We start from the raw sequence: 26834 nt of genomic DNA, 5'->3' as shown, positions 1-26834 counted from the left end.
AATTCTGTTCATTTGGATCATCTCTTTTTTCTTTTGGTTAATTGTGCCAAGTGTCTGTCAATCTTGTTTATCTTGTCAAAGAATCAGCTCTTAATTTCATTGATTCTTTGTGCTATTTTATTTGTCTATATTTCATTGATTTTCTGTTCAGATTTGTGTTATTTCTTGCCATTGACTGGGTTTGGATTGATTTCTTCTTGGTTTTCCAACTTTTGAGTCGTATTATTAAATCACTTGTTTATACTTTTTCTAAGTTTTTAAATGTAGGCACTTAATAGATTTTCCTCATGGAACTGCTAGCAATGTGTCCCAGAATTTTTGTTGTGTTATGTTTTCATTTCCATTTAGTTCCACAAAGGTTTTCTTTCTTGTTTTCTTCTTTGACCTAGTCATCATTCAGTAACAAGTAGTTTAATGTCCATGGGTTCATATACTAACTAGAGATTTGTTTACTGCCAATATGTTTTGTTGCATTGTGGTCAAATAAGATGTAAAAAATTATTTTAATCTTTTTGGATTTGTAGAGATTTGCTTTGTGTCCCAAGATGTGGTCTATTTTAGAAAGGCTTCCTTCTGATGCCAAATAGAATGTGTATTATGTTTTGTTTGTGTAGAATATTCTGTAGATATCTATTGTGTCCATTTAATGCATGAAATCAAATAATTCTGATTTTTTTCTGTTTATTTTTTGTTCAAATGACCTGTCTCACAGACAAAGTAGGGTATTGAAATCACCTACTATTAATGGATTGATGCAAAGCTGTATCTTTAAATCCAGCAGTACATTTTTTAAATGAAACAGTGCCCCAGAATTTAGTTCATATGGGTTTAGAACAGTAAACATTAACTGTTCCCTTGATTAGAATGAAGTATCCCTCTTTATCTCTTCTTAATAGTTTTAGTTTAAAGTCTATTTTGTCAGATTTTGAGATAGTGATATATGTTTGCTTCTTGGTCCCATTTGATTGGAGTACTTTTGCTCATCCTTTTGAGGCTTATCTTTAAGTTTAAGGTATGTTTCTTATAGACAACAAATAAAACAATTTAGCCTCTGGATCCATTCAGTCTATCTACGTCCTTTAATTAGAGAATTGAAGCCATTAATATTTAATTTTTTCATTGAAATATGTACTAACTGTGGTCATCATGATGTTGCTTTTAGGTGTTGGGATTTGTGTTTTCAATAGCATTTTGTTTTAAAAATTATGGCTTCGCCGGGCGGTGGTGGCACACGCCTTTAATCCCAGCACTCGGGAGGCAGAGGCAGGCGGATCTCTGTGAGTTCAAGGCCAGCCTGGGCTGCCAAGTGAGTTCCAGGAAAAGGCGCAAAGCTACACAGAGAAACCGTGTCTCAAAAAAACCAAAAAAAAAAAAAAAATGTGGCTTCATATTTCTTCCATAATATCTGTGCTGTAATCAATATTGGCACTCATACCTTCCTCAGTCATATAATCTGAAGATATCTGTCTAGTTAAAGATCCCTCAAAATAACTTACTAGCTACAACACAGATAACATCATACCTACACAATGTGTTACATAAACAATTGCTATAGTATTGGAAGTCTTAGAGAAATACATACAATTCAGAGAATGTAAGACTAAACTGCATTCACATTTCTTCACTACAGATAGCTTGAGGCATACTGAAGCATCACACACTGAGACACCTATGTAACTAGACAATAATGGAGAAATATCATAAGAGGGAGTGGAGTAAAGAAAAGGAAAGGGTAAAATGATGTATTTCAGTGGTGGTGCAAGGGGCTTTTACTGGTCCAGAACCTTACTAGTCCAGAACCAAAGACCATACTTGAACACCACACACAAGTTGTATTCACAATGAAAGAGGTGCAGTATTCTGCTAAGCTCGCCAGATGTGGGAGCAACACATTCCATCCCAGCAATACTGTCCCAGCCCAAACAGCAAATAGCACAGAAAGCTGCCAGTGTCAAGTGGAAGGCAGAGCAGAAAAGGGACTCATCAGCACAAGCAGCCCTGTCACTTGATATACAATAATACAAGAGAATCTGTGAAACTCAAAGTTAAAGTGGTGTGAAAAAAAATGCAGGATGGCGCTCACTTATGCCAAAGTGGGAAGTTAACTTGGGTCTCAAGTTCAAAACCCATGCAATTTGCTGCCATGAAATATACATATTTTGAGAAACAGCTTCTGGTCTGTTTCTACTTCATGATAAAAAACTAACTTTTGTATATGAGGTGTCGTCTTGCCATGCATCCAAACCTGCCCCCTGTGAGCAGAATCTGGTCCTATCCTCCAATCAACAAAGCTAGAAAAATACAGCAGCAGTCCATCCTAAGGTGAAAGGGTACACCTGAGCTGAGCCTAGTGAAAACAGAGAGGATGAAAGATCCATATGTAGGTGAATAAAGGTCTATTTTACTATCAATCTATTCTTGACAAAGTAATCAGCATCCACAGATAAGTGTGTGTTCTTTTTCCACTTCCCTAGGTTCTACACAAATATATATGCATGCAGATTTTATTCAAATGTACTTTTACTCCTTTTGAAAATCTAATAAGTACAGCAAAATGATTCTCAATTTGATTTTTCTATGTTACTGTAACAATATAAAAATGTTCTCTCAATATCATTCATTATGCAAACTGTACAATATTTACAAAAAAGAATGATCTTTTCTTATAATGGTGGACTTTTGAGTAATTGCCCCCTATTTTCGTTCTACTGCACATACTGTTGTAATAGGTTTAACTGTATGCCCCGGCACTTACATATGTGGGATGTAGATATCTAAAGGAGTTTTCTGAAGAGAAACCCATGTAAAGTTTTCATTTTTTATAGAAACTACCAAAAGTCTGTGTGGAGTAGAACTGGATCATCAGCAAAAACAGTTACATATATAGTCAAACAGGAAGCTCATCAAGCATTATTTTCAAAAAAATGAAAATAAACTTCCAGTGTTTCATGTGAGATGGAACCTACTGCATTGATCAATTATTCTTCTTTTGTTGATTTAAAGAAAAAACAAGATTAACTTTCACATCTTTGATGATTTGTGTTCTCATTGTCTACTCAGTTATTTTCCAGCTTAATTACTTTTAACCATTGGTTTATTGATGTAACGCTCCTTTGTACATTATAAATGTTATTCATGATGGAACATATATGAAAACATCTTTGCTTTTATTGTATTTTATTTTACATACTTTGATTTATCATTTCTAATATTTAGTTTTCATGTCTATATTAAGAAATATTCACACATTCATATAATATTCATCTGAGTTACCTTCTAATATTTATTTACACATCTCTTCTTAATATACCTCTATTATTTAGCTAGAGCTATCACATCAAAAAAGACTGAGCATAAAAGTATTTAGAAGAATCTTTACTATTTGAGGGAGGGGGGAGTACAATACAGTATTGCTCTGTGTACTCCTGGAACTAGCTCTGTAGACCAGGCTGGCCTCAAACTCAAAGATCTGCCTCCTCTCCCTCCCAAATACTGGGATTAAAGGTGTTTGCCACCACAGCCTGGCATGTCTTGACTTTTCAAACAAACTACAAACTGCATTACCAGGTTCATTATGTGGCCTCTAATTCCTATTCCAGTGGTCTTTAACATAAATTTTGCACCAACATCTTAGGTCTGACACAAAGAGAATTCTATCTTAAGCATCTGTTAGGAAGTGCTTCCTCTCCAATGTTCTACTGAATGCATTTTTCACCTCTTTGTTCCTCAAGCTGTAGATGAGGGGATTCAGCATAGGGATCACCACACTATAAAATAGGGAGATCACTTTATTGATATCCAGTGAAGAACTTGCGTTAGGTCGAACATAGATGAAGAAAAGAGTCCCATAAAGAATGGAAACAGCTGCTAGGTGAGAGGAACATGTGGAGAAGGCTTTCTGCCTCCCATCAGCAGTCTTGATCTTCAAGATAGCTACCAGGATACAGATGTAGGAGACCAGGATGATCAGACCACTAGGAACTCCTATCACTCCAGCCAGGACAAAAAGCACTACCTTGTTAATCAACGTGTCAGCACATGCTAGGGAAAGCAGTGGGGAAACATCACAGAAGAAATGGTTGATAGCATTTGGACCACAGAATGGTAAGCGAAATGTCAAGGTTGTATGAGTTGTGATGTTTATAGCAGCTAGGACATAAGGTCCTAGGACAAACCATACACAGACCCTCTGTGACATAATGAGTGTATACAGCAAGGGCTTACAGATGGCCGTATATCGATCATATGCCATGACAGCCAGGAGGAAACAATCAGTTGTCACAAAGAGACCAAAGAACCACATCTGTGCAGCACAGCCCACAAAGGAGATGGCTTTGTTCTCTGCAAAGATGTCACACAGCATCTTAGGGGCTATGGAAGAAGAGGAGCACACATCTACAAAGGACAGGTGGCTGAGAAAAAAGTACATAGGTGTGTGCAACCTGGGGTCCACCCATATGAGAGTGATCATGCCCAGGTTACCCCCCAGGGTGACAAGATAAACAAAGAAAAAGATGATGAAGAGGATAATCTGCTGATGGAGGTTATCTGTGATGCCAAGGAAGAGAAACTCAGTCACTGCAGTCTGATTCTTTTCTTCCATTGGTCCGTTGGGATCTGTCAAAAGAACAAGAATCAGGCCTTACCAAGCTCAGCCAAGTGATATTTGAAATCAATGTCAGATTGTCCTCAATACGTCTGTTACAGACAACTCATCAACATTATGAACTGTAAGGATAGATGCAGGCAGTCATGCAAAAATCCTATGCAAACATCAGTAACTTTTCCTTGAGCTCTTTCAATTCTGTATCCCTTCTCATCAAGAGTTGTCTAGCATGTGATTGATGTAAAGTGCACTCACATTATGAAATTATATTTAATATGATAATTGCTATTTAGTTTTCAACTTACTATGTGTACTATATTACTTAGTTATAATCACTAACAGCTAAAATAATTTTTAATTCAATATTTTTACAATAAATATCCTGTAACATGATTGGAAATATTATTGAACTGAGAAATAATTAATATTCTTAACTTTAAAGTCTGGGTAGTTGTGTAAATACCCTTCAAAACCTTGGAAGTAGCTTACTCTTGATCTCTTTGGATTTTGCCACTACTCCCATCAAATAGTGTCTGCCTATATAATCTAAAATCCTCCAGATTATAAAATAATATTTTAAATGATAATTAAATTACTGTGTTTAGAAGTAAAGTTACAATTGATCATAGTCACGAAGTTCTTCCCTTAGAAATATAAAATGTAGTTCTCAACAGATTTAATATTAAAAGCATCATTATGAAATGGAAGAAATCAAGTGAGGAATGGGGTGGTAGACATGACTCCTGACTGCATAATTAGACCTAAAGAATATGATGTCACCAAAAGGACATTAGAGTCATGCCTCTGACATCAACAAACCTCATAAATGTTGGCAAAAGCTTACAATGAAAATTGTGTGGGGAAGGAAGTGTCTACTGAGTTTAAACAATTAAAAGATTTTATATCCTCATCAGAGAGCCTTTATCCAGAAACTAATGCAGAGACCCATAGCCAAGCATTAAGCTGAGCTTGGAGAATCCTGCTGGAGAAAGAAAGGATAGATTGTACAAGCCAGAGGGGTCAAGGATACCACAAGAAAACCCACGGAAACAACTAACCTGGCCTCATAGGAGCTCACAGAGTCTGAACCAATAACCAGGGAGCCTGTATGGGACCAACCTAGGACCTCTACATATATGTGACGTTGTGTAGCTTGATCTATTTGTAGGACTCCTAATGGTGGGAGCAAGGGCTGTCCCAAATGCTTTGGCTGGCTTTGGGGAACCTATTCCTCATCCTGGAATACAAAGAGAGGTTCTTAGTCTTACTGCAACTTTATATGCTATGCTTTGTTGATACCCATGGGAGACCTGTCCCTTTCTGAACAGAAACAGGAGAATGGATTTGGGGGGTAGGTGGTAGAATGGAATGGGAAGAAAGGAGGGAGCAGAAACTGGAGTTGGGATATAAAATAAATTTAATTTTAAAAAATTGAGCCATATCAATTTAGAAAATGTCACACAGAGCAATAGTTTAGTCAATGTGACCAAAATGAAGCACCTGAAGTGGGAATTTGTAAATTGAGACCCATGCATTAGAAGAACCCATGTCAGACACTGCCTGGAGGGCCAGGAACCAGAGTTTGTAGAGTCCAGAAATGAAGGACAGAACTAAACACAATCGGGGAAAAAAATAAAGGCAATAAAAGGTTTCTTAATGATACTCAGCTGTACTTGTAGACTGGAGCTTAGCATAATCATCATCATAGAGGCTTCATCCAGCAATTGAAGGGAGAGATACAGAGACCCATAGTCAGACATTAGAGGGAGCTCAGAGAATCCTGCAGGAGGGGCTTAGGAAGGATTGTAGAAACCTGAGGTGTCAAGGACATTACAAGAAAACAGCCCACAGATTCTACTAACCAGGGCTCTTAGGGGCTCACAGAGACTCTACTGACAATCAGGGATCATGTATGACTCTGACCTACATCCTGTGCATGCATGTTGTGATTGTGTAGCTTTATGTTTTTGTGGGACTCCAAACAGTGGGAGTAAGGGATGTCACTGACTCCTTTGCCTGCTTTGGGGATCCTTTTCCTCCTACTGGCTGGCCTTATCCAGACTTAATATGAAGGGGAAGTGCCTAGTTTTATTATAACTTGACATTCCATGTTTGGTTGATATCACTGGGAGGCCTGCCTTTTCTGAAGGGAAAAGAGGACTGGGGATGAGGGAGAGGGGATGAGGGGGACTGGGAGGACAGCAAGGAGGGGGAACTGTGGTCGGGATGCAATATATGAGAGAAGAATAAATTTTAAAAAATAAATATTTATTTTAAAAATTAAAGTTCAAAGTGAACCTGGTGTTTCCCCTCAGTATTTAAGCACATCCAATAGTCCAAAATGCAATGTACTCACTTCTTAAAAGATACCCTTTCTGCATCTTCTTTTGTTGTTTCAAAGGCAGTGATCACTTTCTAAAGCGCAGGAAAGAATTTTAACAGCCTTCATGGCCGTGACCCTTCTGAGATGGATGACTTTCTAAGCAGTCGGTGAAAAAGATAAACTTCCTATCCTGATAGGCCTAGACACAAAGGGAGAAAAGTTTGACCTGATCATTGGCTCCCTTACTTCACAAAATAAGGGACCCGATACTGGGATCTTATAATTATTCAGAAGCAGGTCTCCAAAGAGCTTAAGCCTCGGGGGCTTACCTCTGAAGGGACAAAATCAACTAGATATCAACATTATTGCCAAGTACAATTTAAGTGCATCTTTTCTCAAAGAGAATATTCTTAATAAAATTGTGTGAGAGTGGTGCGTGTGTGTTTGTGTGTGTGTGTGTGTGTGTGTGTGTGTGTGTGTGTGTGTGTGCGCGCGCGCACGCGCAATACTTCCAGGGGCTCTCTTTGTCAAAACTTCCCTCTTTCTTTCTACTTGCATTTATTCTTTTTTTTTTTTAATTTTATTTTACAATACAATTCAGTTCTACATATCAGCTATGGATTCCCTTGTCCTACTCACTCCTGGCCCCTCCCCTTCCCCTCAGCCCACTCTCCATTCCCACCTCCTCCAGGGCAAAGCCTCCCCCAGGACTGAGATCAACCTGGTAGACTCAGTCCAGGCAGGTCCAGTCCCCTCGTCCCAAGCCGAGCCAAGCAACCCTACATAAGCCCCAGGTTTCAAACAGCCAGCTCATGCAATGAGCACAGGACCCAGTTCCACTTAAATAGAATATGTTAATTAAATAAAAATATTATACCAGGACATTTCACCCATGCCTTTGAGCTTCTTTGATCACATTCACACTGAGACTAGTATTGCTAAATACTATTAATATGCTAAAATATTAAAATAATGCATTCAAGTCACATAATTTTCAAATCAAAACATGACATCAAAATAGGAAAGGGATAAACTTTTGTTTGCCAAATCATTATTATTATTTTGATTGGAAAAGTTTTTCATAACGTATTGTGTGTATTGTGAGATAGGATATAATGTCTCAATTCATGTGTATATGGGGAACTGATCTTTGGTTATCAACATCTTAATTTCATGTCAATATTTTATATGATGTATCAAGCTCCTGTTTTCTATTATTGAAAATAATTTTTTCACACAAGATATTCTGATTACCATTTCCCCTCCCTCATGTCTTCCTAAATGCTCCCCTGTCTCCCACCCATCCAACATCAAGCCTTCTTCCTCTCTCTTTAGAAATAAACAGGCAATTTAAAAAAAAAAAGTAACAAAACAAACAAAAAATTGTGAGAAGCACACATACACACCATAAAAATACAAAATAGGAAAACATAATATACAAGGAAAAGACGAGTAAGATAAAAAAAAAAATGACCAAAGAAATATGAGACAAAAAAAAAACCCACCCCAAAACACCATTGAGTTTGTTTTGTATTGGCCTTCTACTGCTGTGGATGGGCTTCCCTTAAGTGTAGTTTGTATATCAAATGCCATTGGGAAAAAACTAGTTTTTCCTTTGCAAGTACATTTTAGTTGGGCACAGATTATTGATTATGAAAAGGAGTTAATAATCCATTTTTCCTCTTAGATTTGGGATGCCATCTGGCTTGGACTTGTGCATACCCTAGGTATGCTGTCAATCTGTGAATTCATATGTGCATCAGTGCTGTTGTGTCCAGAAGAAGCTGATATCCTTGGTGTTATCCATCTTCTCTGGAGTTTATAGTCTTTCTACCTCCTCTTTCCCCTCTTCTACATAGAACCCTGAGCCCTGGGGAAAGGGGTTTGATAAATACATCCCATTAAGTACTGAGTGTTCCAAATTCTCTGATTCACATTTTCCAGTTGTGAATCTCTGTATTAGTTTCCATCTCCTGAAGGTAAAATCTTCTCTGATGATGCCTAGCAAGACACTGGTCTATGGATATAGAAGAATGATGTCTTTAGTCATTGTATTGTTATGTTACTTCAGGAAAATAATAATATTTGATTTTCTACTAGGTCCATAGCATATTTAGTTGGAGATTTTTGGCCACCCAAGCAGTGTTGGGGATGGGTTCCATATCATGGAGTAGGACTTAAATCCAACCGGAATGTGCTTGGTTACAACCACAACGTCTATGTCAGTATTGCACCAGCTTATTATGCAGGCACGTCACTGTTGTAGACTGCAGAGTTCATAGCTGGTTTGGTTCATACCTTTCTCCTCTGGATACATGCAGAGTACTTCTCACTACCATGAACACTAATCAGTAGTGATAAAGGATCTAGTTTAACACCAGCTCAACTTTCCCATGTACAATGAGTTACATAGATGTCTTCAGCAAGAGGTATTTACTATAACTTTGTGGACAGCAACTAGTAGCCATGGCAACAGCCTGAGTTGTTTGGGTGTTTCCACAGAGCACCATTGGCCAACACTTCCATTAGATATAGCTCATTCTGCTGGGCTGTGGTGGCATACGCCTTTAATCCCAGCACTCATAGGACAGAGGCAGGCGATCTCTGTGTGTTCAAGGCCAGCCTGGTCTACATAGTGAGTTCCAGGAAAGGCGCAAAGCTACGCAGAGAAACCCTGTCTCGAAAAAAAAAAGAAAGAAAGAAAGAAAGAAAGAAAGAAAGAAAGAAAGAAAGAAAGAAAGAAAGAAAGAAAGAAAGAAAGAAAGAAAGAAAGAAAGATATAGTCCATTCCTGGAACTGGAAGGTAAAAGATGTCTATTTAAGGCTTTGTCTTCCCTGTTATTTGGTCAGTCTTTCATATCTGTATATATTTTAAGAAGCTACTACTGTGGGAAGTTTCCACATGACCCCCTCAAATGGCCATTAGTGTTGGTTGTCCCTCCATGAATTCCCTCCTTACCCACCTCTTCCCTCCCCCTCTTCATTTAATCTTTGCAATTAACTATAAATTTTATTTCCTTTTCCTAGGGAGATCCTCCCCTGCCCCCAACTCCCTTACTCTATACCAAACTTTATGGTTATACATGCTATGCCATGTTATACTAACAGAAGATAACAGCCAACAACCACGTGTAAGAAAATACATGACATATTTGTCATTTTTTTTTTTTTTTTTTTTTTTTTTTTTTTTTTTTTTTTTTGGTTTTTCGAGACAGGGTTTCTCTGTGTAGCTTTGCGTCTTTCCTGGGACTCACTTGGTAGTCCAGGCTGGTCTCGAACTCACAGAGATCCGCCTGCCTCTGCCTCCCGAGTGCTGGGATTAAAGGCGTGCGCCACCACCGCCCAGCTTAAAGAGGTTTTTAACAGATTATTGCCCCAAGTTATTGAACTAGAAGATGTTATTTCTAGCCTCTGTGGGTAGTTGCTATGTAAATAGCTTGTAAAATGTTTGGCATTGGTCCCTATGGATTCTGTAACACTTCCCACAAAGATTGCATAACTATGTGATCTAAATCTCCTTCAATAAAATTACATTTTAAGAGGGAATTGCTATGTTTAGTAGTAGTTATAATTGTTCATGATCCTAAATATCTGTCCATAAAAAGAAATATACAAAGTCTTTAACAGATGCAGTGTCAAAGGCAGCTGATATCATAAAAGGACATGAAACTTACCTAGGAGTTACAGGAATCTGATGATGAGAGCCAATTGCCATAAAAATTATGCCATATAATGCTAAAGTAATGTAAAATTATATTTCAGTATTTCTGATATTTTATATAAAATTCCTAGATATGCATGTTTAATCAATCAATAACATTCCTAAAATGTTGACTATGCCTTTTATTCACGATAATTTTGTGACTTAATAAAAGCAACTGTTTAAAAGTCCTAGAAGGAGATTATATAGGATAATTATTAAAATAAAATTGGTTAATGCAACATAATCAATTTATGTTCTCCATAAATAAAAAAAAGTAGAGTATTTAAGTCATTGATAATTTCTGTAGTTCAATATATAACACTTTCAAGTAGCTAGCAGTTACTATATTATTCAAATAGGTTCAATAGTATAAAGTGATTGAAATTATTTGACTAATGTTAATTAGATGTTTTCCAGCAGTCACAAGCATTAATCTGGAATTTGTGGGGGAGGACTGTTATCCATTGCAGAAATGTTTATGTTTATGATTGTGATATGATTTATGTTGTGTTATGTTTATTCTCACAAATAGCTGTGTGGCACAAAGGCAAGTACACATAGCACTAGCTTTGGAGCAATCACTGTTTGTTTGATTGGTTTGTTTTTATTTATTTATTGCAAGTAATTTTGAACCTTCCATAAAATATGTTACATAATCTTCATGTTCTTCCTATGCCCTTTATGTTAGCATCTAGAAAGCCTTCTGCACATTAAGTCTTACAAAATTATTCATTTAAAACTGACAAAACTATATGCATTTTATATACAATGTGTTGTTTTAAATATATATACATTATGAATAGGCACATTGATCAAATTATCATGTAACAGTCTTTTCTCATGTTTTTCTTGATAAAGACATGCATAAAAATTTAAGGGCACATAAAATCTCTTAGCAAATTTTAAAACTACAATACACTGCTATAAAAATGACTCTATTTAAAATTAGGAAATTCTCTTTATAAGAAAATTAATTAACAAGTTTTCCAGGCTCATAAGACTTTGTGTTTCCAAAAGTTTAAACTGTTCCTGGTCTTTTTCCTCCATATTTTATAACCTTCATATAGTTCAGTATGTAATGCACTCACTTCTTTAAGGATATCTTTTCTGAATCTCCTTTACCACTTCAAAGACAGTGATCATTTTTTGAATAAGGAAGGAAGATTCATCACCCTACATGGTGATGGCCTTTCTGCAAAGCATGACCTCATAAGTACTCAGTGAAGAAGATGAATAATTGCCTGTGCTGGTGGACCTGGTCGTAGAGAAAGAATTCCTGGATGAGTGTTCACCCACTTACTGCACAGAATAAAGAGCCTCATTTGGAGCTACCAATAACTCAAAGTCAGGTCCCTAAAGAACTTAGCCTCAGGAGCTTACACCTGAAGGGACAAAATTAACATGATCTCAGCAGCATCAGGGCAAAGTATTAATTTCTAACAGTACTTTATTCTTAATGAAATACACTCTCTCGTTTTCTTTCTCTCTCTTCCCCATAATAGTCCCCTCTGTACTATCATACCCTATCTTCTCTCTCAGATTCAAACGAACTTGTAGAAGAACCCTATCTTCTATCAGCATAGGCTAATGCAATAAACAGTCATTTGCTTAGCTTGAAGTAATTTTCTTTCCTCATGCTGAAGCCAGAACATTTAGACATAAATCCTGATGCCATAATTTACACATTGCCACTTTCAGTAAGATTCTAGTAGTGTCTAAGCCTTCTTCTAGTGGTTTGTTGCTCACTTAGGTGCTGGAATGCTCACTGAGGGCATAAATTCAGAGTATCCAATACAGACTCAAAGAAAACTCTCTGGTGTATTCATTTTCATAAGGTCATCTAGAAAAGACCTGAAGAGATAAGACATTCATGCAAAAATCATACTCACTAATAAGTGGATACTGGATGTAAAGCAAAGGATAACCAGACTACAGCCCACAGCTCCAGAGAAGCTAGCTAACAAGGAGGACCCAAAGAGGGGACACATAGATTGTTCTGGGAAGGGGAAATAGATGAGATCTCCATGAGTAAACTGGGGGTGATGGCGGGCAGAGAATGAAGGGAAGGAGATGGGGCATGAGAACATAAGGAAACTGGATGGTCGAGCTGGAACAGAGATAGAGTGGGAGAACAATGAAAGAGATAGCATGATAGAGGGAGACATCATGGGGATAGGGAGAAACCAGGTGCTAGGGAAGTTCCCAGGAATCCACAAGGATGACCACAGCTTAGACTACTAGTGATAGTGGAGAGGGTGCCTGACCTGGCCTTCCCCTGTAATCAGATCAGTAAACACTCTAACTGTCATCATAGAGCCTTTCTCCAGTAACTGATGGAAGCAGATGCAGAGCTCCACAGCCAAGCACCAGGCTGAGCTCCAGCAGTCCAGTCAAAGAGAGAGAAAAGGGATCCTATGAGATCTTAAGGGGGCACAAAAGGCTCTCTCTGGAAAGGGGACATAGAATAGATTTCATAGGTGGACTAGGAGTAGGGTGGGGCCAGGAACGGGAGGGATAAGATTGGGGTGAATACTGAGAGAAAGAACTGTAATTGGGGGAGAGGGGAAACCTCAGGGGTGAGGTGGAAACCTAGTGCAATGGAAACTCCATAGAATCTATGAGAATAACCCTAATAAATGCTCCTAGTAATGAGGGGCAAAGAGCCTGAACTGGCCATCTTCTGTAACTAGGCGAGGCCTCCAAAGTTGAGGGATTGGGATATCAACCCAGCCACAAAACAGTCGACCTACAGTTTGTCCTGACTGCAGAGTATTCTGGCACAGGAGCCTAGCAGAATCATCATCAAAGAGACCAGAGATTTCATCCAGCAACTGATGGGAGCAGATGGCAAAGCTCAAGGATTCCTTAGGAGGAGGGAGAGGAAAGATCTGAGGAATCAGAGGGGTCAGGGACACCACGAGAATGTGGCCCACAGGATCAACTGACCAGAAATCATGGGGACTTGCAGAAATCACACAGCCTGTAGAGGTCTGACCTAGGTCCCCTCCATATGTGTTATAGCTGAGTTGCTGGTGTTCTTGTGGGACTCCGAACAGTGGGAGTGGGGGCTGTCTCTGACTCTTTTGTCCACATGTATGACTCTTCTCCTACTGGATTGCCTCATCCAGCCTTGATGTGATGGTATGTGCCTGGTCTTATTGTAGCTTCTTATGTAGTGTTTGGTGGATATCCCTGGGAGCATCCTCTTTTCTGAGGGGAGGCAGAAGGGGGCGGATCTGGACAAGGGGAGAGACTTGGGGAAGGGGAGGGAGGTAAAACTGCAGTCAGGATGTAATATATAAGAGAATAATTTTTAAAAAAGGATTGGACAGCACCTAAGAAACAACACCCAAGGTTGTCCTCTGTCATCCATTTCATGTATACACCTGTGCATAAACCACACAGGAAGAAAAAAAAGGAGACTATTGATGAGCAAGAAATGCTTCTCAAATAACTCTATGTACTAAAAGTATGCAAAAAAAATCCCAGAAAAAATAAAAGCAAAATAGCATTCTTCACGACAATAAATGTAAAAATTTCTTACAAAACCTTGACAAATAGAATCTAAATGTAACCAGATAAAATATATTACAGAAGAGCATCTTTATAAAGGCATTTGGATGTTTACATGCAATTATTCATATTAATTGAGTGTTAAAACCAAACTATTTCTGTGGATACAGAAAGTGAGTATGAAAACTCATCAATACCCATTTCTAGTGTTTGATTAATTTTCTCTGTCCTGGTCTTCCATCTTCCTAGTGAAATATACTCCACATATTTTATTTTGTTATATATGAAAGTTTCTCTTTCAGTTAAATCATTTTACTGTGTAAAACAAGTGCTAACTTTTGGTGCTCAATTCTGTATTTTCCAACCTTATTGTATTCATCTACAGGTCGTCACTTTCTAATGTAGTACTGAGGGCTTTATTTTAATTTTTTTTAGATTTATTTTCAGTTTTTACTTTAAATTTTAATTCTGCATACTGATTTCCAGTTAAATTCTACACTGATTTTTTTTTTACTTTTATTGGTTCCTTGTAGATTTTACATCATGTATTCCAATCCCACTTATTTCCCCATCCCCTTGCATCCACCCTCTGCCCTTGCAACCCCCAAAAACAAAACCAAATTTAAAAAAAAACAAAACCAAAAAGATAAATAAATATTTAAAAAAAAAAAAGAATAATCTTGTCATGGAAACTGTAGTGTGGCCCATTGAGTCACACAGTTTACCCTTTAGTCCATTTATCTTTACTTGCCAGTGTTCATTGCCACAAGTCAGTGGTCTAGCTCCAAGAGTCTGGCTTCTTCTATACAACCGACAATGGGTTTTCACTGGCATGGCTCTTGAATATCCTGTTGTCCTGTGTTGTGGAGATTCTGCTGTTTTGGATCTGTAGGTTCGTCGCCTTCATGTGCCCCAACAGTTAATAGACGGTGGATGTTAGGGTGAGCCAACTCATAACCCTGAGCTTGGGTGGTAGCTGCGTTGGTCAGCCCACCAGCTTTCCCTCATCATCACTACCCAGGTGAGAGAGTCTACAGCACTGCCTCTCATCCAATGCAGCCTATTGCAAAAAGCGGCGCCCGTTTTCCTGCTCTCTGGTCCTCAGATTCCGGTTCCCCTCACTTACCGCCAGGGCCAGCTCTACTGTTTTGCCAGGCAAGGTACAGGGCCCTCTCTCCCAATTACTATAGAAAGTATATGGGCAGGGGAGGCGGGAGGAGGATCAGCTCTACTGGTCTCACCCTCTCAGGGCTGGCTCCCCTGCTCCCCTGATAACAGGCTCAGCTCTAGTGTGCTGTCCAGGCAAGATGTAGGCCTGCTCTCCTGTGTGCGGCAGCTGGTAAGAAGCAAGGCTAGTATTTCTCTCACTCTCGTTACCCCAGGGCCAGCTCTCCTGCCTGCCACAGGTAGCAAGTGACGGAGGCGGAGGGCATCTTTCCCTCACCCATGCCACCACAGGGCAGACAAGGGGGAGTGCTGTCAGGTCAGTTCTATTCCTCTCATACTCTCAGGGCTGACTTAGCTGCATCCCTGACAAGAGGGTCAGCTCTATTATGCTGCCCAGAGGAGAAGAGCCAGTTCTCTTGTGTGCTGTAGCTGGTGAGAGTCAGGACTAGCCCTCCCACTCTTGTGACCCCAGGGCCAGCTCTCTCATTTGCTGCAGGTGGTAACGAGTGAGGGGTGAAAGGCATCTTTCTCTCAAGCATGACACCACACGGCAGACGGGGGGGGGGGGGGGGGGGGGGCGGGTGAGGAGGAGGTAGGGTCAGCCCTCCTGCTCTCACACCAAAACCTGTTGTGGTTGCTCTCTTTGGGAGTGTAGCTACTCATAAGCATCCCTCATTCTTTTTTTTTTTTTTTTTTTTTTTCCGAGACAGGGTTTCTCTGTGTAGCTTTGCGCCTTTCCTGGAACTCACTTGGTAGCCCAGGCTGGCCTCGAACTTACAGAGATCCGCCTGGCTCTGCCTCCCGAGTGCTGGGATTAAAGGCGTGCGCCACCACCGCCCGGCTGCATCCCTCATGCTAGTAAACAACCTCTCATCCATGCTCATGTGAGCAATGATAATTAAATGAACGGGTCACATAGACATAAAAGGAGGAGAAGAAGTTGCTGGTTTTCTATGTACAAGATTGCATCATGAGAAGATAGGGGTAATTTCCCTTATTCCCTTCCTATCTGCATGCCTTTTAATACTAGCTGTTTCCTAATTTTTCTAGCTAAGGCTTCTTTTGCTTTAAGAGTAAAGAGGGCAATGGTAGTCACCCTTGTTTATTTACTCATATTACAAAGCAAGTTTTAAACTTTTCACCATTAGATGTGATGTTAACTCTGGGGCTTGTCACATACATAGCCATTATTGTATTGAAGTGCATTTATCCCTTGTATAATTTTTTAATGTGTTCTATAATTAAAGGACATTAAACTTTGTCAAACCAATTTCTGCATTTATATGGTTCTTTTCATACTTTTTATGTAGTGCTTGTAGCTATCCTTGCAACCAAATCCTTAATTTGTGATGAATTATGGTATGTTGTAAAACTTTACTTGCTGGTATTTTCTTGACAAATCTGGTGTGTGTGTTCATATAAGATTGGCCTATAATTTTCATTTCCTGTAATGTCTTTGTTTAGAATAAATATGGTAATCATGGTAATATCTTGGATTCATCAAATAATTTTTAAGTATTCTGTACTTCTATTTTGGAAAACCATTTGATTTTTTTTTTTTTTTTTTTTTTCAGAGATTCTTGAGTTTTTTTTATAATGGAATAAAATGTACTCTAGGAGGCAAAAAAAAAAAAAGCCATATGGCAATATGGTCATCTCTAGGCTATATGACCTGGTCCATAACAACACTGGTTGTACAAGACTTGGGATTTGAGTTCAATTTCCAGAAACACAAAAATGTGGGAAAAAAAGAACCAGTTCCACAATACACACACGCACACACACACAATATTCTCATAATAATAATATAAATTTTAATAAAAATATAATATCAGAAAGTGCTGTGCAACCTGCCCAGGGAGAGAAGCAAACAATAGTCCTAACAGCTGAAAGAAAAGATAAACACACCCATAAGGACATAGCATAAACACACTGAAATCATCAATAAGAAAATGGTGGTTCTACATACACGCTCCTGCAACTAATTTTTATTCAATTTTTGGGTATGGTTTTGCCTTTGTGAATAAATGATCGGTACTATGTATTGATCTACAACTTGAGTTGTTCCTACCTGTGGCTGTATAAAATAGTTTTCCACAAGCCAATAAGTTAATGTATAATATTTATATGTTTTTATTTATTATTATTATGTGAATGTTCATGCACCTGCATGCATATATGTGCACCACATGCATGCAAGTGTCAGAAAAACTAGAAAGGGTAGTTGCATCCCCTGAAAATGGAGTTACAAGTGCCTGTGAGGCACTCAATGTGGGAATGTGGGTGTCAGATGCTAAATCTGGATCTTCTGCAAGAACATCAAGCACTCTTAACTACTGGCCCACCTCTCTGGCCCTTAAACATCTAAATCACTTTTGGATTTGCTTCATATTTCAAAGAAGGGATTTTCTTCTTATGATGAATATTGGAATTATTTCTTCTAATTTTTATTGCAGTAATACATCCAGTATTTTTTTTTTTTACATTAGCACTATTATTTCTAAGGTCTGCATTTCTAGAGGACACTGTTCTGGGCTGTAAGTCACTTGAATCTATCATTTGTATTGGGAACTTTCGAATGTATTTATGAGAATGGAGCCTTTCAGCAGGAAAGAATGAATATACATACTGAATAACAGCTTTGCTAACACTGAAAACCATTAATGTTTCAGCTCCATTAAAAGGTACCACAATGAGTGTTTAGCTTAACTACATGATCAAATGAACACACTGAACACTTTTCCCACATATTTTTAAAAATATATATTTCTGGGTCAGTGATTTGTCTGCCTCTTCATTGGCTGAATTTTCTAATATTTGTCATTTTGGCTGTGAATATGGTTACAGTCTTATTCATAACTCCTACATAAAACTAGTTTCTCTCACTTTTTTTCTTATTTTTAGAAGCTTTTTTGTTTTGTTTTGTTTTGTTTTGTTTTGTTTTTTGTTGTTTTGGGTTTTATTTTTTTCTTATGTGCATGTGTCTGTGTGAATGTATACCATGTGTGTGGAATGCCAGCAGAGGCCAGAAGAAGGCACCAGACCCCCTGAGGTTGGAGTTAAAGGAGATTGTGCACCATATAACATGGATGCTGAGAACCCTCTGAAAGGACAAGAATGCTTAACTGATGAGCCATCATCTCTCTAGCCACTACTGCATACTTTCAATTCAAATTCATGGTGGTTTGATTTTAAGAAATTTTTAATGTCTAATCAAGGATGTGACAGTTGTGCAGCTTGATCTGCGTGTGGGACTCCGATTGGTGGAAGCAGGGTCTGTCCCTAACACTGGCTGTCTTCCAGGAACCTATCCCTCATACTGGGTTGCCTTGCCCATCCTTACTACAGTGGCAGGAGCTTGGTTCTACCTCAGCTTGATATGCCGTGTTTAGTTGACAACCAAAAGAGGCCTGCTCCTTTCTGAATGGAGGTGAAGGAGGAGTAGGTTGGAGGGTGGGAAATAGGGAAAGTGGTGGGAGGGAATAGGAAGAGAGGAGGGAGGGGAAACTGGGATTCAGATGTAAAATAAATTAATAAATTTAATTAATAATAAAAAAGAAAAACACAAACAAAAAAGTCTTGACATAGTAAATATTATATAGATATTTACCTTTGTCTCTGAGAATGTTTTTATTTATGTTGTTATATAACTGTTACTATATAAATATACATATATTTATATTTATGTTCTCAGACCACTTTCATATAATTTTACAACACCAATCATGCCAGAGAGACTAAGACAGGTAGTAAAACACATTGAAAATTCTCCATTTTTAAAAACTAATCTGTTAATTGGAAGAACCTGTTTATTCTATATGTCTTTTTAACTATATTATCTGTCATTGACATCTAAGGCATGGCATAGAGGATGGCCTTACCCATCTGTTGGGAAATGTTTCCTTTGTACTTTTCTTCTGAAAGCATCTTTCACTTCCTTGTTCCTCAAGCTATAGATGAGGGGGTTCAACATGGGAATCATGACAGTATAAAATAAAGAAATAACTTTGTTGGTGTCCATGGAAGAATTTGTACTAGGTCGAACATAGATGAAGAACAGAGTTCCATACAGGATGGAGAATGCTGCCAAGTGAGAGGAACAAGTAGAGAAAGCTTTCATTCTCCCACCAGTAGTCTGGATCTTCAAGATGGCCATCAAGATGCAGATGTAGGAGACTGTGATGATCAGACCACTAAACACTCCTATTATTCCATCTAAGACAAAAAGCACTATCTTGTTGATCCAAGAGTCAGCACATGCTAGGGAAAGCATTGGGGAAATATCACAGAAGAAATGGTTGATGGCATTTGGACCACAGAATGGTAAGCGAAAAGTCAAGGTTGTATGAGTTGTGATGTTTATAGCAGCTAGGACATAAGGTCCTAGGACAAACTGCACACAGACCCTCTTAGACATAATGAGAGTATACAACAAGGGCTTACAGATGGCAGTATACCGATCATATGCCATGGAAGCAAGGAGGAAACACTCAGTTCCCACAAAAAGACCAACAAACCATAACTGTACAGCACAGCCCACAAAAGAGATGGCTTTGTTCTCTGCAAAGATATCACACAGCATCTTAGGGGCTATGAAAGAAGAGGAGCACATATCTACAAAGGACAGGTGGCTGAGAAAAAAGTACATAGGTGTGTGCAGCCTGGGGTCCACCCATATGAGAGTGATCATGCCCAGGTTACCCCCCAGAGTGACAAGATAAATAAAGAGAAGCATAGTGAAAAGTACAATCTTTTGATAGAGGTGATCAGTGAGGCCCAGGAAGAGAAACTCGGTCACTGTGGTCTGATTCTTTTCTTCCATTATCAGTGGGTTCTGTTGAGAGACAAACGTGTATTCTTTTATTACAAACTATCACTAACAATTACAAATGTTTGAATTCAATGATAAGTTGCCTTAAGCATGTTTGTTACAGACAGGTGAACAATATTGTTGTTCTGAGGTGGGGAGTATTTCTAGATTCTGTTTCTGGACAATTGTATAAATATTCTGTAAAATTTTGGGCAACATTTTGATACGTTTAGTTTTGTAACTCTAGGAACTGTCTGACTATATGATCTGAAATTCCTTCAGATGAAATATAAAATTGGATTTGAAATGTGTTCACATTCATAAAGATCTTCCTTTAAAAAGAAAAAATATATAAACCATAGGATAGATACTATTTTTAAAGGGAGCATAAAGAACCAATATTATTAGATGCCAAGTAGGTAAGAAATGAAAGGGAGGATTGATATTTTTCTCACCCCAAATGCATAATTTTAACAAAAGAATATGATTAACACGAGAGTTTCCTCCTCTGAGATTAAGAGATCTGCTATGCAATGCATATTGTCAAGTAGAGATTAAGATCTACTGAGTTAAAATAATATAAAATATTTTACATATTTTCCATGAACTCTCAAGTCATTCATGATAGATAAACTATAGTAATAAAATATATAAAACAACAACTGTTAATTCTAATCATGGAAAAGCCTCAAGAGAATACTTATAAGTGACTCAGTTAAGACAATATGAGCTGTTTCAGATTTACTAGAACAATATGTAGGATGATTTATATTAAAAATTATTTATGAGGATCAATTATGTCCCTCTTTGAATAAACAAAATGTAACAATCATGTTAGTCACAATTTTGTTATCTTAATATGCAATTTTTAGAGTTGATCTTGACATCAACTATTTAATTTGTGATTTTCTTATCATATCAATGTTACTTGTATAATGCTACCTCATTGCAGTAACAAAGACTAATGCTGATTTTCATTAGAATCATTATCTGTTGCTGAATGTTTCTAGTTTTAGTCATTAAATACAACCATATATTCATGTAGAGATAAGAAATAAAACAGTATGCCCCCTTCTGTTTTATTGTCAATCACTAGTTATCTACTTAAGTTTTATTTATGTGCTCATTTAAATGTGCTGCTTTGAGTCTTCTATGGAGTGAAAAGAATAATCCTCTCACCCATCATGTCTAATGTGATCTTAATCTTCCTCTAGAACATTATTTACTTTCTCTTAGAGAATTATTTCTTGTAAATGGCAATGAAAGTTCTCACATTCATAGGTACAATGTGGTGTTTTGAAGTATGTATAAATTGTGAAGTAATTAATTCAGTTTAATTATTATGTAATATTCCACACATATAATCATGTTCTGTTCCCATTCATGCAGGAAAAACATGAGACACTTAAAACCTCCTAGAGATTTTTCAATACAGAACATTCATATTAAAATTACCTTGCATTATTTTTCAAAATCCAGGCAGATCAGTTCAGAAAACTGCACACATTCCATGATTTAGTCTTATGACAAAGTGAAGAAAATACCTGTCTGATCCCTTCAGAGTATCTGCAATGGGGATTTGTGTTTCAATTTTCAGAGATATCCTGATGTTTCTCCTCCACATTTCAGACGCATCTAATAGCCTAAAATGTGGTGTGCTCACTTCCTTCTGCAATGGCTTTAACTGCTTCAGAAGCTGTGACCATTTTTTAGACTGAAGAATGATTCAACACCTTGCATGGTGGTGAACCCTCTCTTGAGAGATTCTAGGCAAATGGTGAAAAAATAAACTTCCCATGCAGGACATGAAGAGAGAATCTCTGATTCAGATACTGCACACAACCAGGGGCCTCATCCTGGGAGCATGCAATTCAGAGCCAGGTCCCCAAAGAATTAAAACCTCAAAGGCTTACATACACCTGAAGGGGTAAAATTAACATGATCTCAGCAGTATTTGGTTATTATTCCCTAAATGTGTCTTATTTCAAAGAAACCATTTCTGGGAAAATTGTGCAGTTATATGTGCATGTATGTATGTGTATGCCTATGCATGGGAGAGGGTGGTTTTTTCTCCATGGGATCTTTTTACCAAGAGATTCCTCTTTTGTTTCTTTTAACTTTTAGTTAATTTTTAAATAGAATATGTCAATTATTCTTTGGCTGTACCCATATTGTCATAAATGGAAAATTTTAATGTTTTTTATGATTACTATTCGATTGTATTTGTATATAATATTTTCTAACTTGTTGATGGACACAGAATTATTTTCTGTCTGGATAGTTGTTAATTGCTTTGTAATGAGCATCAATGTGAAGATCTTTCATCATTTCATTTAGATATGTACCCATTAGTGGTATTACTAGATTTTATGGTGTTTCTACTTCCACTTTGAACCACTTCCACAATGTTTTCCATAATGGTTGTAATAATTTACCTTCTGACTATTTCTTTTTTTTTAATTTATTTTACAACACCATTCAGTTCAACATAATAGCCACAGATTCCCCTGTTCTCCCCCTCTCGCCCCCTCCCCCTCCTCCCAGCCCACCCCCCATTCCCACCTCCTCCAGATCAAGTCTCCCCGAGGACCGGGGTCGACCTGGTAGACTCAGTCCAGGCAGGTCCAGTCCCCCGCTCCCAGACCGAGCCAAGCGTCCCTGCATAAGTCCCAACAGCCAACTCATGCAAGGAGCCCAGGACCCGGCACCAACGCACAGCTGCCTCCCAAACAGATCAAGCCAAATAACTGTCTCACCCATTCAGGGGCCTGATCCAGTTGGGGGCCCCTCAGCCTTTGGTTCATAGATCCTGTGCTTCCATTCATTTGGTTATTTGTCCCTGTGCTTTATCCAACCTTGGCTTCAACAATTCTCGCTCATATAAACCCTCCTCTTTCTCACTAATTAGACTCCCAGTGCTCCACCAGGGGCCCAGCCGTGGATGTCTGCATCCAGATTCCTCAGTCCTTGGATGGGGTTTATGGCACAACTATCAGGGTGTTTGGCCATCCCATCACCAGAGTAGGTCAGTTCCTGCCGTCTCTCGACCATTGCCAGCAGTCTTTTGCGGGGGTATCTTTGTGGATCTCCGTGGGCCTCCCTAGCTCTCTGCTTCCTCTCCTTCTCATGTGGTCTTCATTTGCCATGGTCTCCTATTCCTTGTTCTCCCTCTCTTTTCTTGATCTAGCTAGGATCTCCCACTCTCTTTCCTTCGACCGTCGCTCTTCATTGTTCCCACTCATGACCAGGCTGTTCATGTAGATCACAGTCTTGTTGGCATTCCATGGGACTTTTCTTCTTTCTTTTATTTAATAATCAATGACAATGGAGTGAGGTGTTGTCTCATTGTGGTTTCAATTTGACATTTTCCTAATAATTAATGATTGTGAGCATTTTTCTTAGCTAAGTTGGCCAATTTTGCATCTTTTAAAAAATAGCCAACCATTCCTCATAAATGATTGCCTTGCTCAGCCTTAACACAAGTCAAGGTGCTTAGTCTTACTACAACTTGATAGGCCATGTTTTGTCAATACCCATGGGAGGCCTGCCCTTTTCTGAATAGAAACAGAAAAGGAATGGATGGGGGAGGCAAAATAGACATAGAAGGGGACTGGGAGGAGAGGAGAGAGGAGAAACTGTGGTCTGGATGTAAAATAATTAAATAAAAATAGCCAGCCTAATTTTAAGTTAAGTAAGGAATAAAGAGTTTAAAAGACTACCACCTGCTCTCTGTGACTAGGCAAGCTGAAATGAAAAGGCTGAGGATGGATGTTGAGAAGCAAGAACAAAGAGGCTGAATTCACAACACTCCAATTCTCAGATCAAAATTTGGGAAGAAAGAAGCCAGGCATGTTGGTGCATACCTTTGATCCCAGAACTCCAGAGGCAGAGGCAGGTGGATGTCTGTGAGTTTGAGGTCAGCCTTGTCTACAAAGTGAATCTGAGGACAACCAGAGCTACACAGTGAGATCCTATTTCAAAAAGAAAAACAAAACAAAATCTTGGGACTGTGAAAGACTTGAAGACTGAAAACTGTGATTAAGACATCTATTCAAGTGTTATTGAGGTTCAACAGCTCCCCTGAACATTCTCACCTTACAGAAAACATAAACCCTCCCTCCCTGCTAAACTACAACATGCCTTTACCGACACAGAACAAAATGGTCTCACGGAGGTAGATGCTGTAGAGCAGATGTACAATTTTGGCTTCTCTGGATTACACTGGACAAGGTAGAATTGTCTTGGGTCACACATTCAATATACAAACACTAACAAAAACTGATGAGGGAAAAAAACGGGGTCAACAACAAGACAGCCTGTCTCAAACAACATAGAGTGAGAAAGCTATCATCTAAGGTTGTCCTCTGACTTTCATGTGTGTGTGCCAAGGTGTGCATGTGCGTGCATGTGCGTGTGTGTACACACACACACACACATACACACACACACACACACACACACACACGAGAGGGCGAGAGGGCAAGAGGGAGAGAGACACAAAGAGAGAGACAGAAACAGAAACAAAGGGAGCCAGAGACAAAGAGACAGGCATGGTCTATTTTTTCTTTACGTTAAATGATATATTGCAACTCATTGCATTCCATTTGAAAGTTTCAGCAAGTAACATGTTTAAGAGAGCTGAAGAGAAGTAGCAAATTTTTCAAAATACTGTTTTCCCGGAAATCTTGAAATATAAGTAGGGGAGGGGAGAGATGGCTTAGCAGTTAAGAGCACTGGCTGCTCTTCCAGAGGACTTGGTTCAATTTCCAGCACACAAGTTGTCAGCTCACAACTGTCTATAACTCCAGTTCCAGGGGATCCAATGCCTTCTTTTGGACTCTTCAGACACTGTACACATGTTACACTTACATACATATGGAAAAATATTCATACATAAAAAAAGATCTTAGAAACAAGTAAGACTACATGCATTTTCAGTTCCTGGGATTGTGTTTAGCCAAAATATCGAAACGTATAAATTTTTCACTAGGATTTTAAACTTGCCATAGTTTCAGTTTCACTTGGAACACGGCTATGACTTGAAACATTGTGTTGAAAATATGGTTCTCATCTTGAAGATGCATGGTTAACTAAAATCATTTCAATGAGCAGTTAAATTCAATAAAATTGCTACATCTGTAAGCTAGTTTCCATCACAATCTGTCACAAGTTTGTGAAATAGTCCGTAATCAGGCAGAACAAAGACTCTCTTGCAAACTCTGATTCTCACTCCGGCAGTCTTTAATGTATATTTTGCTCTACAACTTAGGTATGTCACAGAGAGAATTCTATTTTAAGCACCTGTTAGGAAGTGCTTCCTCTCCAATGTTCTACTGAATGCATTTTTCACCTCTTTGTTCCTCAAGCTGTAGATGAGGGGATTCAACATGGGGATCACCACAGTATAAAATAGGGAGATCACTTTATTGATATTCAGGGAGGAACTGGAGTTAGGTCGAACGTAAATAAAGAAAAGAGTCCCATACAGGATAGAGACAGTTGCCAAGTGAGAAGAACAAGTGGAGAAGGCTTTTTGTCTCCCATTTGCTGTCTGAATCTTCAAGATGGCCATCAAGATGCAGATATACGAGACCAGGATGATCAGACCACTGAGCACACCTACTCCTCCAGCCAAGATAAAAAGCACCAACTTATTAATCTGGGTATCAATACATGCTAGAGACAGCAATGGGGAAATATCACAGAAAAAGTGGTTGATGATATGTGGACCACAAAATGGTAAGCAAAAGGTTAAAGTTGTGTGAGTCATTGTACTTATAATAGCAATAATATAAGGCCCAATAACCAAAAGCACACAGACATTCTGGGACATAATGAGTGTATACACCAAGGGCTTACAGATGGCTGTATACCGATCATATGCCATGGCAGCCAGGAGGAAACACTCAGTTGCCACAAAGAGACCAAAGAACCACATCTGTGCAGCACAGCCCATAAAAGAGATGACTTTGTTCTTTGCAAAGATGTCACACAGCATCTTGGGAGCTATGGAAGAAGAGGAGCACACATCTACAAAGGACAGGTGGCTGAGAAAAAAGTACATAGGTGTGTGCAGCCTCGGGTCCACCCATATGAGAGTGATCATGCCCAGGTTACCCCCGAGGGTGACAAGATAAACAAAGAAAAAGATGATGAAGAGGACAATCTTCTGATGGAGGTTATCTGTGATACCAAGGAAGAGAAACTCGGTCACTGCAGTCTGATTCTTTTCTTCCATTGGTCAGTTGGGATCTGTCAAAAGAATAATTATGGCTTACCAAACCCAGTCAAATGATATTTGAAATCAATGGCACATTGTCCTCAACAGGTCTATTACAGACAGTTGGTCAGCATTGTTGAGCTGAGTGGTAATAAGATTCCTAGCTACTAGATCTAGACAGTTGTGCAAAATCTTAGGCAAACTTCAGCAACTTAACCCTTGAGCTCTTTGGGATCTGAACACTCTCCCATCAAGAGTTATCTAACTACATTGATCTAACAGTCCCTTTTATATAATTTAAAATTATATTTGTAATGAAAATTACTCTCCATTTTTCATCTTACTATATGATAGAATAATGAAACCCTCCAAAGTATTTTAGGAAATAAATCAGCTTCTAAAGTGTTTGCCCTGCAAACATGAGTAATAAAATTTGCTCCCTAGAACTCAGAATCAAAAGTTGGACTTGATGGTACGTGCTTTGTATGATCC

The 26834-nt window shown here is 38.6% G+C and overlaps 3 protein-coding genes across 3 annotated transcripts; all 3 read right to left on the bottom strand.

The window, feature by feature from the left end:
- Positions 1-3658: 3658 nt before the first annotated feature.
- Positions 3659-4603, bottom strand: LOC114710148 (olfactory receptor 998-like). Its single transcript, XM_028894237.1, has one exon. The coding sequence runs from the start codon at positions 4601-4603 to the stop codon at positions 3659-3661; it is 945 nt and encodes a 314-aa protein (XP_028750070.1).
- Positions 4604-19189: 14586 nt separating this feature from the next.
- Positions 19190-20134, bottom strand: LOC114710076 (olfactory receptor 998-like). The gene has a single exon (XM_028894147.1). The coding sequence runs from the start codon at positions 20132-20134 to the stop codon at positions 19190-19192; it is 945 nt and encodes a 314-aa protein (XP_028749980.1).
- A 5200-nt stretch (positions 20135-25334) lies between these two features.
- LOC114710138 (olfactory receptor 998-like) lies at positions 25335-26380 on the bottom strand. The gene has a single exon (XM_028894226.1). The coding sequence runs from the start codon at positions 26358-26360 to the stop codon at positions 25416-25418; it is 945 nt and encodes a 314-aa protein (XP_028750059.1). The 5' UTR covers positions 26361-26380; the 3' UTR covers positions 25335-25415.
- Positions 26381-26834: the final 454 nt, after the last annotated feature.

The sequence above is a fragment of the Peromyscus leucopus genome, chromosome 4 (genome assembly GCF_004664715.2).
Source record: "Peromyscus leucopus breed LL Stock chromosome 4, UCI_PerLeu_2.1, whole genome shotgun sequence".
NCBI lineage: Eukaryota > Metazoa > Chordata > Mammalia > Rodentia > Cricetidae > Peromyscus > Peromyscus leucopus.
Note: the sequence above shows the minus strand (reverse complement) of the source record. Positions and strands in the feature narration are given on the sequence as shown.